The sequence below is a fragment of the Pristis pectinata genome, chromosome 1 (genome assembly GCF_009764475.1).
Source record: "Pristis pectinata isolate sPriPec2 chromosome 1, sPriPec2.1.pri, whole genome shotgun sequence".
NCBI classification, from domain to species: Eukaryota; Metazoa; Chordata; class Chondrichthyes; order Rhinopristiformes; family Pristidae; genus Pristis; species Pristis pectinata.
Genome location: NC_067405.1, coordinates 106,038,262 through 106,058,677, shown reverse-complemented (window position 1 = coordinate 106,058,677; position 20,416 = coordinate 106,038,262). Strand labels below are relative to the sequence as shown.

The window sequence follows — 20,416 nt, the reverse complement described above, 5'->3', positions numbered from 1 at the left end:
CAACCTTCATTAAAAGGTTAAATTTAGGTTAAGTTCTTTGATTATTTTTATTATATTTTATGTTTGTGTTTTTAATTTTATATTTTAATCAGATTGATTATTTCTAATTATTTTAAAATAATTTTGATTTTTAAATTATTCATATTCATCTAAGTGCTCTTAGATGTCTCTGAACATCAGATGCAGTTAAAAAAAGTGAAACATGCCTTTAACAGTAGTGAGCTGTCAAAGTCATCAGGTTGCCCTGGGTTTACAGCCTCCGGTTCTCCCGCCTGAGGCCTGGTCACCACTCATGGCCTGCTCTGCCTTATAGAAGAGCTATGGAATGGAAACCTCCAGTTCAACAAATCCCATGGGGCTGCAAAAGGTTGGTGCAGCTATGGGGATTGGACAGGTTGAAAATGCGAGCAGTGTGTTGGTTCGAGAATGATCTGGCCTATTGTAATGTCTTTGTTCATTTTTTGCAACAAATGGATCTTCAGTCATTTTGTTACCATATTTAACACATTTAAAATCAATATCTTAAAAATGAGAATTTAGTGTTCAGTAGACTTTTAGATCAAATGTCTTAAGATTGCATTCTAGTATTACTGCATTTGTACATTTAAATTCTATAAAAGATGAGCAATTATTGGACAAATCATGTTAATCATATAATATCATGTCATTATGTATGAAAGAACTATTTTTAAAGTAAAAAAAAATCTTCTGAGCCCTTCTATCCATTGGCTGTAGGTCTTGCAGCAATGACCCAGAACAATTATTCAATGATGTCTAAAAAGAGTATTTTGTTTAAGAGTATACCTATTGCAAAATATACAACAGAGAACAGTACACCACAGGAACAGGCACTTCAGCCCATGATATCTGTGCTGACCATGGTGTTAAACTAAACCTTTCTGCCTGTACACAATCCTTACCCCTCCATTCAGTGCATGTTCATGAGCCAATCTGAATACCTCTTAAACACCACTATTGTGTCTGCTTCCACCACCACCCCTTGCAGCGCATTCCAGACACCTACACTCTCAGTGTAAAAAAACTTACATCTACTTTAAACTTTCCCCCTTTCACTTTAAAGTTATGTCCTCCAGTATTTGACATTTCTATCCGGGAAAAAAGACCTACCATCTTCCCTTCTATGCCTCCCATAATTTTATAAACCTCTATCAGGTCTCCCCTTAGCCTCCGACACACAAGAAAAAACAATCCAAGTTTATCAGTCCTCTCCTTGTAGCTGATACTCTTTAATCCATGTAGCATACTGGTGAACGTCTTCTGCACCTTTTCCAAAGCCTCCACATTCTTCCTGTAATGGGGCAATCAAAACTGCACACAATACTCAAAATGTGGCCTAACCAAATGTTTTATACAGCTGCAACATGACTTCCTGACTCTTATACTCAATGCCCCAACTGATGAAGGCAAGCATGCCAATATGCCTTCTTTACCACCCTATCCACTTGTGTTGCCACTTTCAGGGAGCTATCGACTTGGACCCCAAGATCTCCCTGTACATCAGAGATCCTAAGGGTCCTGCCATTTACTGTATACTTTCCCCTTATATTTGACCTCTTAAAGTGCAACATCTTACACTGGGATGGCCTATTATACATTGATGCTTTCATTTTTTTTGCCAGATATAAAATAGTTATTTATGGTTACAAGAGGACTATTCCATTTTTAAGAATATTATTAGTTTAATAAATGGAAATAAGAATTGTCAACAGCAATTAAAGCTGTATTCTAGATGTGATATTTCAAAACTGCATTCTAAAGAATTCTTAAAAAAACTTGTTAACTTGGAAGTGTCTATGGATTGTTGATTGTGGATTCAAATTATGCATACAAAAATATTTAATTATATGAAATCATCCATGAATAAACATCTACATGACAAACTGGTCAGATTTTAGAATTCCTCCCCACCTCTGCTGACTAGTGTACAATAAATGATACAGAACATTCACAACTCTAATTTCAAGTTATGAAATTAAATATTAATTTGACATGGAACCAAATTAAATAGTTTCAAGAAAAATGTGCACAATTTAATTGACTTCATTTATGCCATATGCTTGTTAAAATAATGCCTGTTCAAGCAATAATCAATGCTTGTGTACTCCACCTACGAATTGAAGGTAGGCTGATAGATTGAATGCTGATACAGATATGTGTTCAGTCTATTAATACACCAGCCTATCTTCAATTCCACAGTAAAGCACACATGAAGGTTTACTGTTTCTGATTGATCTTCACCTATGAATATTGAAGAAACATACATCAAGATGAAAATATCATATTACAACTAAACAGGTTTTTATTCCTGAGCCACAGCAATTTCAAGAGTAGGCAAGTTTTAAAACTTAGCAGCTTTAGCATTTACCACTGCTTTTTTAAAAAATTGGTCACAGTTAATTTATTGCTTTGTTAAAATGATGCCAATAGCTGGAATATATTATCAAAAGACTTCTTAAATTTTTTGATGGGAAAAATTTCTGGAGATGAATCTGAGCAGCTGGGAATCAAACTTATCTTGTGAAGAGCTGTTCCAATAGCCTTTTATTTTGAGAATAAACTTAATTGACATATTCAAAGAACAGGTTTTAATGAACAGCCTTAGGTCAATCAGTTCGGTATCTTAACAATGGAATCATTGACTTACACGATTCATGGGAGAGAAATGCAATATATATCTCCAGACAGACTGATGGACACACACGCACATGCACACACACACACACACACACACACACAAGTATCCTAGACAACATATAGGTAAAGAATATCTAATAAATTTCTCCCAATGTAGAAGACACTTTAAGTTGTGAGACAGACATCCCTGAGTGGCTTTGTGTTAGCAGTGCAGTACAAGAAAATGAATGCTGTATTAAATTTTCCATGCCTTCTTTAGTACAATAATGATTTCCCAAGTAAGCAAACAGATCTTAGACTCTTAATCAGACCTCTCATTAAATTCTCCACCTCCTCCTGAGAAAATTCACATTTTAAACTGCTCTTGCTTTTGTTCATAAACTCTGGCCCACAAGTATATGAAATATCTACTTTTAAAAAGTACGAAAAGGACAAAACCACAAATGTGGAACTTCAATTAATTTAAAGCCCCAATCAGTAAAGAATAAATCCTTAGCAGATCTAATTACCAGAGCTCTCAGTAGACCTAGACAGACCAGCCAATCTTCCTGCTGTTTGAACAGCTTGATGAACTAAGGGACTGATGGATATCAAATCATTTTGTTTAATTTATAAATGGATTTTCCCCTAATACTTAAATTATCATCAGTACAACACCATCAAAATGGGAACATCCTGAATGCAAAGTCTATAAGGAGTCTGGAAAGAATCCCAATGAGCAATGTTGCTTCAGTTCATTCCCCCAAGATTCACCTAATTAAACAGTAAGGGACAAACCTGTATAAAATTACTGCACACTCAAAGTTGTATCCCTAGCTGCTGTGTCGCAAGATCGCATTCAACAATAAAACAATAAGTACAATTATCAACAAATATGAACGTCACAAATAACAAATAGATTTCTGTAAAAAAAATGTACTCCGAATGATATTGGAACTCCCTAAATTGGTAAAATATTATTTTTAATGCTCTTAATTTAGATCAATTTATTTGACATATTTTTAGTTAAGTTAACACATGCTTGCCCAATCACATACTGAATATTTCAGCGGTAATATTATATGGAATCTTAACTATCACCGAATCCATATTTCCCCCTGGTCTTCGCATCAGTAAATAGAGCTCAATCATTTCAAAGGTCTTGCCCTCAACCTTGCCCTTTTCTGCTTGAAATTCCCACCTGGCTCAGGGGTCTCAGACTGTGAGGACGAAGATGCTGAGCTGGCTCCATCCTCTGCGGTACCCTGTGAGAGAATGCCTCGCCCTGGGGGAAGTTTCATGCCCAGTTGCTCTGCCATCTCCACATGGTCTCCAGGGTGGACATAATCAAACACACTGCTGCCTGTCAGTTCCACCTGAGGGGGTAGAAGTTAAAGTCTAACGTCAGCATTCACTTTTCAATCAAATCCACAGTACTTAGAAAATAATGACGATTAGTTGTTACTTTCAAGTTGCTGAAACTATGATAGTATATATTTTGCTGACTCTACTTTAAACACAGAACTTTTGTAATCTCATTCAGATTGTAATTTTAGTACCTTGATTTATTAATTTTATTAATCCAATAACAAAATTCAAAAGGATTGATGAACAAGTTCTTTTTGGTTATCATAATTTCTTGTAAACAAATTGCAAAATTTATTTTCCATCTTTAAAATGATATAACACAAACCTTATTAGTATATTTTATGGAAAATAACTTAAGAGATTTAAATTAAGCAGAATAATTCATCAATACAAATTAATGGTGAGACACTCATTTAAGAGCAGTGAATTAATTAGTTAACTTGGATAAGCTACTTCCATGTTCTGGTTGAAAGGGTTATTTTGAGTAACAACTTGAAAATTATAACAGTCTGATAATTTTCACAGCAAACATAAATATATTAATTTAGCCTTCATTTTTAATGCAAGTATTTGATCTAGTCAATTGGCTACCTTAACATAATTTTTGTGTTGTAAACTTCCAATCTGATGCAGCAAATATAAATTCAACAGCATTTTTCTGTTCATGTCTCTTAATAAGATTGTTTTAGCAAATAATAATCATATATTTTCTATAGTAAATACCCCATGAGACCAATGCCTGATAATTTGTTTTTCAATTTTATCTGCTTTACTCCATTATATCAAAGATATATTTTGATTGTTGTCAGCCATCAACTACTTCTTGCTGAAAGTATTGAATTAATGTAGCTGCAAAACCATACCATATGGTTTGATGTATTTGTTATCACAACATAGCATTATCAACTATTAACAACTATAAATTTATAGGAGTCTTAAATTAATAATTGTTTCATTGAATACACATAAATTGCAGTATAATTTATTTTGTCCTTTAAATGTTTAAAATACTCTAACTTAGTGTCATTGTCGTGGTAATCAAAGTTACTGAAAGTGGTTATTTTCTTAGGGCTTTCTTTATTTTTGTTTAATAAGATCCCCTCTTCTGAAAAGTGCTTACAAAGGGCACTTTGGGATCTTAAGGCACTGACAGCCCTCAGATTCTTGCCCAATGTGACCATTTTACATAGGTGTGATTGTATAATAATGAAGAGGGAACAGAAATCAGAATTGGCCCTGAAGTTCACATATATACTATTAAGATAGCATGTTATCAAATATCATTATCATTGCTCCCAAAAATTTAACCAATAGAATAACAAAGCAACAGTAAAGCCATCACAATTATTGTTTCTATGTGCTCTGGTACAATATTCTTCAATGAACACATGAGCAGTAGGAGCTCTTGTTTCACTCTGATTATTTTTTAACTAGAAAATTGTCCTGAGTGAGGCAGCTTCTTTAATTCGTTCTTCCCGCAGACCTTTTTATAAACAAGGCAGAATGAAATGTATAAGGTGACGTGCAACTTTCAAATTTAAAATATTATTAAAGAAAAAACAATTCTATAATTACCTGTACACCATGCAGTTTTAACCAGCTCCTTGTTTGATATTAATATTAGAAAAATATTGCATGTAATACAATGAGGTGGAGGTAAAACAGATTTGTGGATTTTTGAATGCTTGCATTTGGCAGCTATTCTGATGGACGTATACTGAAATTCTGATAAGAATTTACAATTAGTGGTTGTGGAACTAAGGTGGCAGCAATTCAAAATGCAAATATTTAAAAAACAACAGTTTGCACAATATTTTCATCTTCAGAAAAAGAAAAGAAAAAGAAACATCCATCTTTTTGTCATAACCAAAAATTCAGCAAAAATAGCCATAAACTGCATGGCAAAACAAGACATACTTTTGTTTCCAATTTAAATGATCATTGTTAAGCAATAAGCAAATGATCTGAATTCAATGTTCAATGTAGTTCTTCAATTTTTTAATACATAAAGATAGAATACTCTGGTATTTTTTGGTTGCAATAGGTGTTTACATACGGCAGCCCTCATGTTATGGTGAGGGTAGGAGAGTAGGGTTGCATTCCTAAAAAACGGTTCATGTTGTGATTTTCCATGGAGTGAAGCAGTGTTACCTGTGCATGCATCAAGATATGAGAATTGAAAAAAATGAACTTTATGTTGATTTATTTACTTTTTTTCCCACTTGAATTCTGTGGGAGTGAATTTTATTCTGCATTTCAACTTTTTGGGTACTGATTTGTGAATTTTGTAAGGGCTAATTTCCATTACCTGAAAGGCCATAACATGGGGGGCGAATACTAAATTATTGCAACACTAAAAGTAAATATTAAATATTGCAATACTAAAAGTAGCATGTACAATTTTATATATAAATTGAAACAATAAGCCTTCAAATTCCCTGTTGCGGTACCTGTTTGTTAGTTGTACACTTGCGTATTAGCCTTCATCATGCATCACCTTTTGACTAGGATTGGGTATCCTGGTCCCCAGCATTGGCAGTATTACAGTATAATCAGTAAATCTGATAGAAATCCACCAGTACAATTACTGTTTGTAATCCCTTTCTGTTCTCCTCTATTCTGTTAAGAAGGCACATTTCCTTTGCTGTGAACATCCTTGGTTTATTTTGAATATGTTTGGAAACTTGTCATTTGGGAATCAAATGTGCAAACCTGCAACCAGTGAATGTATTAAGCAAGGCATTTAAACATTATATATATTCTGGTTTATTTGTCTTCTGAGCTCTGGTTCTAAGTTATAAAGTATTGTGTGTCCCTTGAAAACACTACATATGCAACAATTATCAATCCTCAAAATAGACAATTAATAGATTTAAGAAATATTAAAACTGAAAATCTTTGCACTCTCTTTTTGTATCTCTAACAAAGGCTTATTGCACTGATCCCATGGATTATAAATGCTGCCTCTTGGTCAGCAATTTTTCTTTTACTTATTCATTTTCGGAGCATCAGCAATGCTGGCAAGCATATTACCCATCCCTATTTGCTTTGTGAAGGTAGCAATGAGGTACCTTCTTGAACTGTTGCAGTCTTTCTGGTGAAGACACTCACAGTGGCGTAGGGGAGGCTGCAAGCATGGCAATATATGTTCAAGTAAGAATGGCGTGCAGTCTGCAGATGGTGGTAATCCTCGGGGCTGCTGTCCTTGCCCCTAGTGGTAGAGGTTCTGTTGGAGTGCTGTTGGAGTAGCCTAGGCAAGTAACTACTGTGTATTTTGCAATCACTGTGCATTGATACTGGAGGAAATGAATGCACTACCACTACCTCAGACTGGATTTCTTTCTCCCTCTCTCAACTTGTACTAATGTTGTTATGTTTATTTTGTCATGTAGGTTATGCATAATTTATGTTAAATTAAGTTTATGTTAACTTATGTTTGTCATGTTTGTAATGTCCTGTGATGCTTCTGCAAAAAGCTAATTTTCATGGCATTTATACCCTGTGTATGTATGCCTATGACAATAAACTTGAACTTGAATGTTTAGGGTACGGAACGGGAGACCACTTTGTCCTGGATATTGAGCTTCTTCAGTGTTTTTAAATGTGCACTCAGCAAGGCAATTGAATGGCATTCCATCATACTGTTAGTTTGTGCCTGGTCAATGCAGAAATGCTTTGAGGTGCCAGGCAGTGAATCACTCACTGCAGGATACCCTGTTCTGAAAATAACTGTATTTATATGGCTGGCTGTGGATGTCAGTGGTGGTGAACTCAGCAATGGTAATGCCATTAAATATCAAGGGTAGGCGATTGGATTCTCATCAGAAATGGTCACTGTACAGCAACTTTTGTTCATCGAAGTTACCTGCCACTTACAATGTGAGGTTACATGCCTGGATGTTGTTTTGCTGCACATAAACACCATTTGCTTAGAAACTGCAAATGGAATTGATCATGAAAAATTGATAGCAAACATTTCCACTTCTAAACACATGGAGAAAGATCATGAATGAAGCAGTTGAAGATGGCCTAGGCTAGAATACTGCCCTCTCAGAAATTCATGCAGTGATGTCCTGTGATTGGCAAGATTGGCCCTCAATAATCACGGTCATCTTCCTTTGTGCAAGGTATGACTCTAACCATTGTTTTCCCTTTGATGCCTATTGACTTCAGTTTTACCAAAGTTGACTCGATGTCCTGCTTGTTCAAAAGCTGCCTTGCTGTCAAAGGCAGTCACTCTCATCTCACCTCTGGACTTCAGTTCTTTCGTCCATAAGGAGGTCTGGAAAATGAGGCAAGATCTACATGGCAGGAAATCTATTCCAGCAGATTACACTCAGTACCTAAATAAGCTATGGCCATTTAAGTATATTAGTACATGCTATTAAAAAATTTTGAAGAAGATTAAAATTGTTGGGACTCGACATATAGGATAACAGAATTGGGTGAATGCCTGTTCAGATAAAGAGGGGATGGATATATCCAATTATTTGATTGGTATACTAACCATCAGGATTTTATAACTATCTAGAATTTTTCATTGCTCAGCATATTACTATATTATTACTGGTTCAACAAAAATTCAATAAAGGGAATTTTATCTTCTAGGGCCAAATCAAACATAATAGTTCCATTTTATACTCAAGTGTGTGTCAGTCAATTAGCATGTCAGAAGATATTTACAACCTTCAGCTCTGTAGTTGTGAAACAACAGTGCACAATTAAGCAGTTATACAGTATAAACAATTATCATAACCTAATTTAAAACTGCCATGTTGTTTCAGTCACAAAAACATAAAACATATGCACATGCCAAATGCAAAATCAATAAGGTATCATTTAATTTGATCATTTATGGATTCCCCAGTTCTTTTTAACATATCCCCTGCCTGCAAATTGTGTTTGCCTCAGTGTAATCTGCTAGAGAAGAACCATATATTCCAGCAGTTAACTAAAAGCACAGGAAACTATCACCTACACAAAACCATGATAAGGTTTGGATTTAGTATTGTCTGGCAAGATACTACACTGATTGGCAAAAATCTCCTTGCTTCTTTGGTTGATTTCAGTAACCAATTCAGACAATCTAAGAACAAAGAAAATATATTTGTGATTTTTTTCTAAAGAAAATATTTATTTCCCTAATATATTTAATATCAATTTACTGTAATCTAAAAGCTAAAATGTTTAAAAACACAGCTTTTTTGAGAAATTAGACCAATGTTCAAGTACTTGTTCAATCTTGTATTTTTTTTTAATTTGTTGCTTCCAGTTTAGTATCAAACAAGAGAACTTGCAGACATTTATCATTCAAAATCATTTTATTTTAACTAGCATCATATGTACATTAAAATCTGCTGGGAGAAAGTTAATTAAAATAACTTTAAGAAACATGTTAAAAGTTTACCTGAAGGGAGGAAAAGGAACTTGCAGATCAGATCAATTACAGTTACTTTCAGCAGGATAAACATTCAATAGTAAAATTTTGGAGAATATATTTAAAGGATTCAACAGGGATGATGTAAGTCATTCGAGTAAAAGTGGGAGGCTACTGTGCTAAAACAATACATTTGGCCACTGTACAGTTTGGTCATAAATTACAACATCCAGGCTCAAAGAAAAAGGAAATATAGAAAGATTGGTTTACGAGGAACATCTGGTGAAGATGGGCTATTCAAATTTGAGAAATGGGGACCCATTATGGCAAAGAAGATATCAAGTGGCATAAACACTTTCTATGGAATATTAATTTAAGTTAAACCGTAACAATAGGATAAGAAGGCACAAGTTTAAGTTGGCAAAAGGCAAGTGTAGGATTAATGTTATTAATTTAAACGGTGATCAATTTATAGAATATAACTCTAGGTAGATTAGTAAAGGCAAAAACCTTGAATTATTTAAGATGATGAAGGAATGAGGATGAAAATTGTACATTTTACTGGACAGGTGTGGTAATGAGGATCAAATAAGTTTGATCATCTACATTTACCGTATTTATGACATGAGATTAGGACAGCAAAAATGATAGATGTTCTGTTGTTAAAACTGCTCAAGTGATGTTGTTTAAAAGGAGGAAATCCTAGATTCGCCATTACCTTTCCATCATCCTATACACACAGATATTTGTCAGCCTGTAAGAGCTACAGTGTTGTACATTTTATGGTACAAATGTTAGAAATGTTTAATAAATTATTTGCAGATAAATCATCATACATTTATCAATACTTTGTAATAATTTTATTGACTCTTAAAATATGAACAGACTCTGAATAACTTTAAAAATATAAATCATGAGTATTGTCATTTCTATAAATACAAGATCAACGTGATTGTGAAACGAAGATAATGCTGAAAATGCCAGGTACTATCTTTTTGGAATGAAAATCCTCATAAATTGAGTGGGAATGCATAAATAGCATAGACAACTATCAGAAAAGAATAAAGATAACTGACAAGCACCTTGGCATGCATGGTGTTATTTCAAATATATAATCCAATGCAACCTTTCAAAATTCAGTTCTGCAGCACACATACGTGGCTGCTTGCTCTTTCCATTGTTCAATCAATTTAAACCACGTAGTGATTTGCTATGTACTGCAAAAGACAGAACACTGCAATATTCATTGCTGAACATCAGCAAGAGGTTTACACAATTTTAATTCTGGACGTTAGAAACGAGACAGGGATTATTCTCTGTCATTGCTCACAAATACTCAGCTATCTGGTTAGAACTTTGCATTGGAAATGAGTTTCATCAATCTGACTAGGGCAGGGTTAAAGCCCTTAGCAACATGCTTATTTTGTAGAAGGTCACTCAATAATAACTTCCTTTGCCCTCCAAGCTTATTAAGACTGACTGGCATATATTAATAAAAACACCTGATTTTCAGACCATAAAAGTCAGACACAGACTTATTTTAATTTTAATATTAAGAAAGAAACCCTTAATTAGCAGGGTTTCAAAATGTCAGCTTCTTCTATTAGCTGTTCTGGTCCATCAAAGGCATAATCCAGACTGTCAAATTTCATCACATGATAGACAGTTTTCTGCCTATCTTTTTTTTATATATGGATCACACTGACTGAAGCCATGAGATTCTGTAATCACATGCCCGAATATTCCCACACCAACAATGTCTCTTTTAACCAACCAAATGCTGAAATTTGTTATTGTTGTTCCGAGAGAGCAAAACCATGTGCAACTACACCAATAAGGTGTTTAAAACTATAATAATCAGGTGGTTTCAAATGGAAACAAGAGCATAGCTCTGAAATTCCTTGCCAAAATGGATACAGTTGTTACTGAAGATCGTTATTTAAACCCAACGACATGTCTAATGATTATATTTCTTTCATCTTTAGTTTTCAGCTCAAATTTATAACAGGGCAATTTTGCCGAGCACACTCTGGCATCAGACTGTATTTGCTCATTTATAGTTAATACATTCTCCTGCCTCTCCTCAGCTTCAAATATTCCAATCTGCTGTCTCATTTATAACAGCAACTATGCAATAAACTGGGTTGTTGATGCATTTGATCTCAGCTTACAGAAGCATTTAACAGTGTTACATATCATGATAAATCTGATAACAGGATGTATGGATCATACAATATGTAATATGTCATTTGAGCATATGCTGGATTAAAGATAATGGCAATTTCCATTAAGGATTCAATTTAAAATGCATTTTTAAACATTTAACAACATCTAATGTTCAGTTCTTTGAGTGTTTTTTTTAAGACGTGAGAAAATTCTAATGACTTGGACTCAGAAAATGGGCCTTAAAGAAGTAGATACTCTGCCATGAATTACATGCAAATCAAGTTTAATCTTGATGTGCAGTGCCTCCTTTGTGAAGAACTGAGAATGCATAGAAACCCCAGATATTAGATATTATAAAGGACAATTACAGGATTCAAAATATTTACACCACAAACTTGGAACATTCTGAGCAACAAAGAGAGATTAGGTTTAAGATCATTTACTTCAATTTTTCCAGAATTAACTATGATATTCTTGTATCTTGTTTGAACACAAACAGTTGAGATTGTAGATCAGTGAGTTGTGATGTTTCTCACACTGCAGAAATAAACCTAGTTACTAGAGACACATCGTCTCTTGTTACTTATACGAAACAATCTGAAATTTCAACTTTTCTGTTGTGAAGGCGATAATAAAGCACTTTTGTTGTTAATTTGTGCTTATGATGTAATGGGAACAAACGTTTAATTCATAATAGAAGATATGATTTATTTTGAGAAATCAAAGAGCTACAAATGGCAAGAAACTTTGAGAATTATCATATCACATGAACTATCAAATTTCGTTTGGAGTTAAAAAACATTTATTTGTGAAATAATACCAATAAGCATGCAATAATGCTAAATGTTACAAGGCTCAGAAAGGTTTATGAGGCTTTTAAAACACTCAGAAAGGAAAATAAATGAAAATATTTTGACAGGAAGAAGAAAACTTTCTCATACACCATTTAATTAGATAGAACATGAGAAGCTTACAGCTAAAAAGTGTTCTGTTTTTGTACCTGTACATGTAGAATAAACTACTGTATAATTTTGTACATCTTATAATTGACTCCTTTGGAAACAAAGCACACATTTAATGACAAAATACAAATGTGCCTTCTCTTGTGTACTAACAGACCAAAACATTGTTTTCTTAGTTAATTTTAGTTATGTTAGTGAGGTTATTTGGCCACTTGACTGCCAAATCTCGGTATTTTTTCCCTCCCCAAACATAATCTTAGTAGTTGATTTTCTGTATCTCATCAAGACAAACTGAGTGTAATTTAAGTTTAGATGAAGAAACATAAATGTTTTACTTGAGAAAGGGAATATCTAGGTGTCAGTATGCATTAAATGCTGTACACTCTGAGTACAAATATCCATCAGCTTCAAAAATAAGTAGTGATCCGATTATACCATGGCTTTACTTTCAAAATGATACTTGGAGTTGCATGAGTTTAAGATAATAGTTTGCATTTAGATTGCAGTATACACAGGTCAACTTAATTTTGAAGCAGGATCTAAGAAAGTAAGACCTATGAATGTTAAGTGATGTTGGAATCATTTTAAATTAATAATAAGATGGTGTTGTAAAGGGGCTAATGTTACATTGCAGCACACCACATAAAAATCCTGTGGCTCCACAGCTGAACAACTATACAACTGCTATACAACTGCAATGTTTTCAGTCATGTTAGAATTAGAACAGAAGAACCACAAATTTTAATGGAATAAAATGATTTAAGAAAATACCCAGCAAATTATTTTGACCAAAGAATGAAAGCACAGCCAAATAGATGCAGTGCTAATAAGATTTTGGACTTAGTTGTTGATGATCATAATTTGAACATGCCAAGAGGAGCTAACTAGAAAACTGCAAATTTGGTACTTAAGAGCAAATTTGTGGAATCACATATGTGGGCTCCTGACACCCCTTTCAGTTGAAGCTGTGAAGTGCTTTGACTTGCATGCACCAGTGTGCTGCAGGGTGGCTCAGGGACAGAGGGAAGACATACAGCTTCTGGGATTGCTGCAATGGAGATTCTGGTACAGAATGGGGTAGGGGAGGATGTCTTACTTTGTGGGATTCACAGGGTGAGAATGAATAAAGGACACCAACTTGTCCTCTCCATCAACAGCTGTTTTTATTCTGTTTGGCTTTTATCCTCTTCCTATTCCAAAGAGACATCTAGCAAGATGCCCAAGTCCAAGCACTGCTTTTCTCCTGGTGATTCCTGTTAAATGTCCAATAAAGTACAGTAGCAAAGCACTTACAATTTTGAAGTGAAGTCCTCTGAGAATTTGGAAAATAAATGTGACTTAAGTGTTGGTGATCTTGACAAACTGTCCCAGGACATCTTTTAATATGTTTCAGAGACTATATTCGTCACTCCAATAACATTGATCTGGTGAGGAACCTTTTATGTATTGAGTATAAGTAGCATTTGAAATAAACATCAAAGCTGTGTTTTCTCCCAAACAGCTAGCTGCTGTTGGGAGAGGACATTGGTTGAATTGCTAGCCATTGCAATACCATGCATTTTTTAAATGAGTGCCAGCAGGCATTTCAAGTGGCAATTAGCTGTTTAACAAGCCTTGGACAGCTGCTCCTAGTGCTGGCTTCAACTCGTTTACAAAGATAGCAACTTCTGCTAAATAGCAGCTAAACCATTTTGGCCAACTCTTTGGCAAAATAAAACAGCTATACAGTATTTAGAAAAAAATACAACGTCTGTTAGAAAACATATTACTTGGTACTTTGTTGAAATGTGGTCAGTAGTAGTTACTTCTAACCAAATTAGTTTCAAGCAAAATCTCCAAACATTCATTGCCTTTCAAGTAGCTATAATGGATAAACATTTCGAATGCCATTTCCTAATTTGTAACTTTTTTATTGCGTTTTCTAAGTTTGCATGTTTTCAGATCTAAAAGTAAGATTAGGTTGGTCTTTGGGAACTCACATTGCAGTTACTGAAATCCTACAGGACTGAAAGTCCTTGTCAGTGTCAACGACCCTTTAAACTGAATTCAAACCTAATCACTAACAAAAAAGAAACAGAAATCATGCAAATCATATTAATTTCAGCATATCCCTTGTGTGCTGGGTATAAACTACTGCCTAATTAAATATTTTTTAACGATGTGAGTAATTTTTGCCAAGGGGCGGATTCAGGGGAAAATTTAATATGAGATCACAAAAGCTGTTCCCAGCGTTGATTCTGTAAATTAATGACTATCTGCCTTATGATAAAAGCTCGCTGCCAAGAATGAAAATGAAGTCCGTAAGGCTTAGTCTATTTGCCTAATAACCAAGTGTACACAGAACAAAAGGCTAAGGCAGTTTGGAAATTTTCCATCATATTGTACACTGCTCTGCTGTCTGCCTATTACATCAAATAGCAGGTGGTTCTAAATTAGAAATCATATATAATTTTATAGATTTATTGCCACTATATACATTTTTAAGTTTCTAAATAATGCTCCTAACAATTTCACATTACCTCTCCACCCCCACTTCCTGAAGCCTGTGAAAGACACTGGGAACAATTTCAAGCATACAGAAAATCTTACTGTATCTTACTCAAGTGTGTACGAGTGTGATGTGTTTGTGTGTAAGTGAATGAGTACAATTATGTGTATACGTGCAGACAGTTTGTGTTGGCAGGTTTCTCTACTGTCCGGAAAATCACAGCTAACCTACAATCCACATGCAAACTTTCCTACAAGGATCAGAGGTTAGCAATCACATGTGGGAACCCTGGAATGATTCTTTTTTCCCTGGCACACTGAAAATAAGCTCAAATACTTATCCTCATTCCCTAATGTTGGCCAAATAACCAGCTGCTCATATATCCAAATGTATCCTGCCTTATATTGACCTGTATTATAATGGATATAATAAATGGAAATATTTTATTTAGATCTGTATTCTTTTTAAATCAGTAAAGGAATACAAACAACAATGACCACAGTTAGAAGTACATTATTGTAAATTAGAATTGAGTGAAATTTAATAAGGGACCTTATACTGTATATATATTTCTTTCTTCTACTTTCATGCCTGGCAGTTGGCCAACATGGTAGTCTGGCTGATTCGTGAGGAATGGTCCCCAGTAATCAGGAGAGAGAGGGAACATGTGATGTAGACTGTTGGGGTTGGCAGGATACAGGGAAAGGAGGTGACATTATGTAAGGGAGCATTTGGAAATGGGAATCAAGTAATCATGTGAGACACAGTTCGTGGGGCTGCTATGAAGAGCCTATTGCCATGGATGGTAGGAGCAGCACAATAGCGCAGCAGTTAGTGTTTTGTCTGAAAAAATGAAAAAGAAAAGTGCAAATGCAGGAAATCTGAAATATAAAAAATACTGAAATAGTCATCAGGTCAGGCAGCATCCATGGAAAGAGAAAGAGAATTAACATTTCAGGTTGAAATCCCTTTGTCAAAACCATTCTGATGAGGGGTCTTTGAGCTGAAATACTAATTCCGACAATTGAATGTTTCCTGCATTTTCCTGCTTCATTTATTGTTGTTGCTGCCTCACAGATCTGAGGATTTGAGTTTGAACCTGAGATCAGGCACTGTCTGTTGAGTATATTGCTGTATAGTGCCACTTACCTACACAAAAGGACAGAGGCAGTCAAGGGGGTACTTATGAGCATGCAGGAAAGGATAGCTTGTAAGTGTATAGGGAGATAGGGAAGAGGACTGATGGGATTCCTCTGATGGAAGTTGGCAATGGTGCAAAGGGCTGTAAGGCCTCTTTGCGTCATAAGAAAGAAACATTTTGGGGCTGGGGAAGTTGTAATTGTGATGAGCATTATGTAAGGAGTGAGCAAATGATTACGAGTGGGCTGTGGCGGTCATCAAGCAAGATAAGGAACAAGTGATCAGGACCACCCGAGTAAGAGGATGGCCTTTGTGCACGAGAGAGAGAGAGAGAGAGAGAGAGAGAGAAAGAGAGAGAAAGAGAGAGAGAGAGAGAGAGAGAGCGATAGATAGATAGATATCAGGAGAGGGAAAAGGATGGCTATTGTGTATTGGCAATATGAGGGTTTGGGGTGGGGACTGGATGACTTGGACCTGGAGGCAATTACTTGAAGGAAGGATCAGGAGTTTGGGAGAGGTGACAAATGCATGAGGAAGAGGAAAATTGGGACAAGGTGAGAAGGTAGTTACATGAGGAAGAGAGTTATAAGTGGGTAGGGGGTAGGCCACTGCACAAATAATTTAATTAGATTGGTGGAGATACACTATGGGAGAAGCTACTGATGTGTGGGCTTTGAACTGGACACAGTCTGTGACTGTAGTCAAAAGAAGAATGAAGGCTTCCTAGAGGGGGCAGAAATCACACTCTTGCTCCTCTTAGCCCACAACATTGAGAGGCAACAGCATCAACACTCTTTTGCTGTCAACTTCACTGTGGCTTAGGATCCCGGTCTTAAATATGATAATGTAAAATACAAATACCAATGGATGCACATATGGTGGGTTGTGGATGTATTCCCTATTCTAAATGTATTAATCCTCACAGCTCATCATAGATAGCAGTGGTATTAACACCAAGGTGATTAGAACTGTGCCAAAAGCTATTTTCTCATAGACATTATATTAAATATATCTCACATCTTTGATGGCTCAGATAGAAAGTGCATAGTGCAATTTGGGGGTGAAGCTTGCAGACTACATTGGTGTTAAGATCAATCACCAAATCTATATTGTGTCAAATGATCTCATCTACAGCATACAAACTAGGCTGGCTGCAGCTGGTCAGTGCTCCAAGAGTAGGAAAAGACAAGTCCGTCAATGCTGTCACATGCAAAATATGTGGCTATCAGGTGAAGGCAGAACTGAGATCAGCTGCAGTTCCCTCTGAACAGCTGATCATCACTTAATAATCTAGGCTTGCTACACATGAGGAACACCTTCCAGGAAAAGGATAGAAAATGAATCAGGAAAATTAATAAACGATTGAACTAACTCTAAAAAGAATAAATGAGAACTGTTGTGTTGGATACAAAAGCAGAAGCAATAGTCTTGAAACTGATTCTTTAGCAAAGAGCTGGTGTAGTACCTTTAATTGCCAGTAGATAGCTTCAGCACACTTTGAAACTATTCAGTTATAGATACCTTGTAGTAGAACCATAAACACAAAGCAAACTCAATGCAATTCTACACAGATAAGTATAAAATAATTAGTAAGGGACCAAGGAACAAAAAGAAAAAGCTTTGTTAAATGGAACAGTGGTAAGTAGTACGGTATGCAGATCACAAACGTAATCTAGGGATTAGGGTTCATAAATCAATAAACCCATCAGCAACATGTTTAACTGCATTAAAAAAGGTGCAGGACTGATTTAGCACAAAGCTGGAAGACAATGGTTGCATTGTTACTGTACAAGTCTTTGGCCAAACCCCAGTTGTGTACTGTGAACAATTCTGATCACCTGATCATAGACAAAGTGAATGGAAACTGAGACACAGATAATTCTGGACCATGAGGAGAAGTTAAGAAAGCTGGGATTGCTGCTTTTGGAAAAGGAGAAAGAGAATGAGAATGAAACTTAGAAAGGAAATGAACAAAATTGAGTTTTGATGAATTTATGTTGGTGTCAGACTCCTGCAATGGGCACAACATTTAAAACTAGTGGTTAGGATTTCAAATGAAATTGTATTTTACTCAGGAGGAGGAATAATTAACCAGGCTAGACTATTGAAAGAGACAAGGTGGCAGATCTCGCTGGCACAGTTCTGCTCTCCCCAGTCGCAACTGGTGGTCATGCCCATACTTATCCAAATCAGATGTGGAGAGCCTATCTCACTAACTGGAAGTACCCTGGACTCCAGCAATGAATATTGAATGATGACAAAACCTCAAAAAGTGCACTAAAGGAGGATTGCCTTCTACACCTTCAGTTTTGGTTGTCAGTAAAGTTTTGCTCGCAATTAAGAGGTTTCAAATGATACTTTAAAATTATTAAAAAGGAAGTAAACAATTTTTAAAAATTAGATGTTATAAAATTTGCAAATTAAAAAGAATTAAAACCACCAATTAAACAAAACTGAAATAATTCAACAACTACTTTCCCTTTTGACTTCTCTGTAGCTCTATAAATCCCCATTGTAATTAATGGTATTGCAGGATCTGTAATACCAGGTTGAACCTGGCACAGGATCCAAATACATTTTTTTTTGCAGTCTCAGGGCAGGGGAATCTCGGCAAAATGGGACATTGTAGGGAGTTCAGTGGTGAGTTTTTCTGCCCTCTAATTTTGGAACTTGGTGTTTAACTACATATACGCATAAATCCTTGACTTATTTCCATTTAAACAGGTAAATGCTGGCAGTTCCATTCAGAACCATTGGCATTTATCAGCAGAACCTGAACCAATGCAAAGGAAACTGTAAGACAAATGAGTGAGTTTCTGGAAAGCAGTGACTGAGGAATGTGGTGAGATTTTATAATGTGCAAAATTTATTGCTTCTGAAAAACTTATGTTCTTACATACCAGAATCTCAGCAGAGCCGACAGTAATCTATGGAAATTTTTAAGAGAAACATTTTGATCAATAAATAAATTAGGGAAATGTTTTATCTGTGTGCCCAAGCAATTAGAATGTTTTTAAACACTGTATTTAAGGAAAGCTTCTTTCTTTTTGACGTACAATGATCCTCACTTTGTCACTATGGAATAAAAATGCACATTAATTCAGTAAATGTTTTCTTTTTTTAAGAAGTTCTAGTTTTTTTTAAACCTACTATAACAAACATATTATTGAATCGTAGCAGTTTGTTAGGGTCAATCTTGACATAACCAATCACATGCAACAGTAATCACATGACATGTCATCTTTAACCTATAGTTTTTTCATCCAATTTACATTTATAAAAAGATTTTACATAAATTATTCAAAACAATGAAATACATCTACAAAAATTCTACTGAGAGCTGCAAGAAGAAAACTAGAACAATTAACTCAGAAGGGCAAAAGTATAGAATTTCTCCCTGCAGCCTTTGTCTAGTTTATCAAGCTCACAAAGCCCCTTTAGATCATTTTAATCCACTGTGGCTAAGTAGTTGAATATGTGATTCAGATTGCCTCTGAAAATTCTGTGCTACCAATCAGCTTTCTGACACCACTCTTCTCTTCAACCTTCAAATACAGTGACAGCAAAGACCAAAAGCCAACTCACAAAGGAACAACGAAATGGCAAACTCAGAGTACTCTGTATTTAACCCTCAGAAGAATGTTTTTCTCGACATTTCCTGAGAAACCCTGCTTTAAAATCCAAAATATCAGCTCTGGTCTTCTAATCATGGTATTTTGTTTTAAAATAACTTCAAACACAAGCATCCCTCCCTTTGGAACACACATGGTTATTTCAGTTTCTAACAAAAAGTATCCTTCAGTGATTCCACCTACAAAATAAAGCACTATATTCTCCCACAAATAATAGGACACTTTAGACAGAATAAAACAAAGTGAATAAGTCATATAAAACAATTTTTTTATATTAAGAAAAATGAAAATTAAATGCTTTAACTTCTGAATAAAACTGTACTGTTGGGGTGCTTAGCAAATTCAATTAAGTGAATTAGAGAGACTGAGTGGTATACTGGGTTATAATGCTGCATTTTCACCCCTAAGACCTGTATCTGAAAACCAGCCTACACTGATGCAACACAAATCTCCTCACTTTGACAGCTATTTAGGGTCCTAAGTGAAATGAGTTTGTGCTGTCTCAACTCAGTTCCTAATGGGTGAATCTACAACCAAAAAGTGCCGATAAATCAGCAGTAATTTGGTAATCTCACTCACAGTGACTATACAGCTAGCTGCCGTAAGTAATAGGAAGGTCACATTGGTGCAAGTACAGGATCATCTTCTG

At 35.3% G+C, this 20,416-nt stretch overlaps 1 protein-coding gene across 1 annotated transcript in view; it reads right to left on the bottom strand.

The window, feature by feature from the left end:
- LOC127570143 (neuronal PAS domain-containing protein 3) overlaps positions 1–20,416 on the bottom strand; it is an 886,300-nt gene that overhangs the window by 132,267 nt on the left and 733,617 nt on the right. Inside the window, exon 6 of the mRNA XM_052015421.1 lies at positions 3,836–4,010. Coding sequence (XP_051871381.1) covers positions 3,836–4,010 — 175 coding nt within the window. The remainder of the gene's footprint in view (positions 1–3,835; positions 4,011–20,416) is intronic.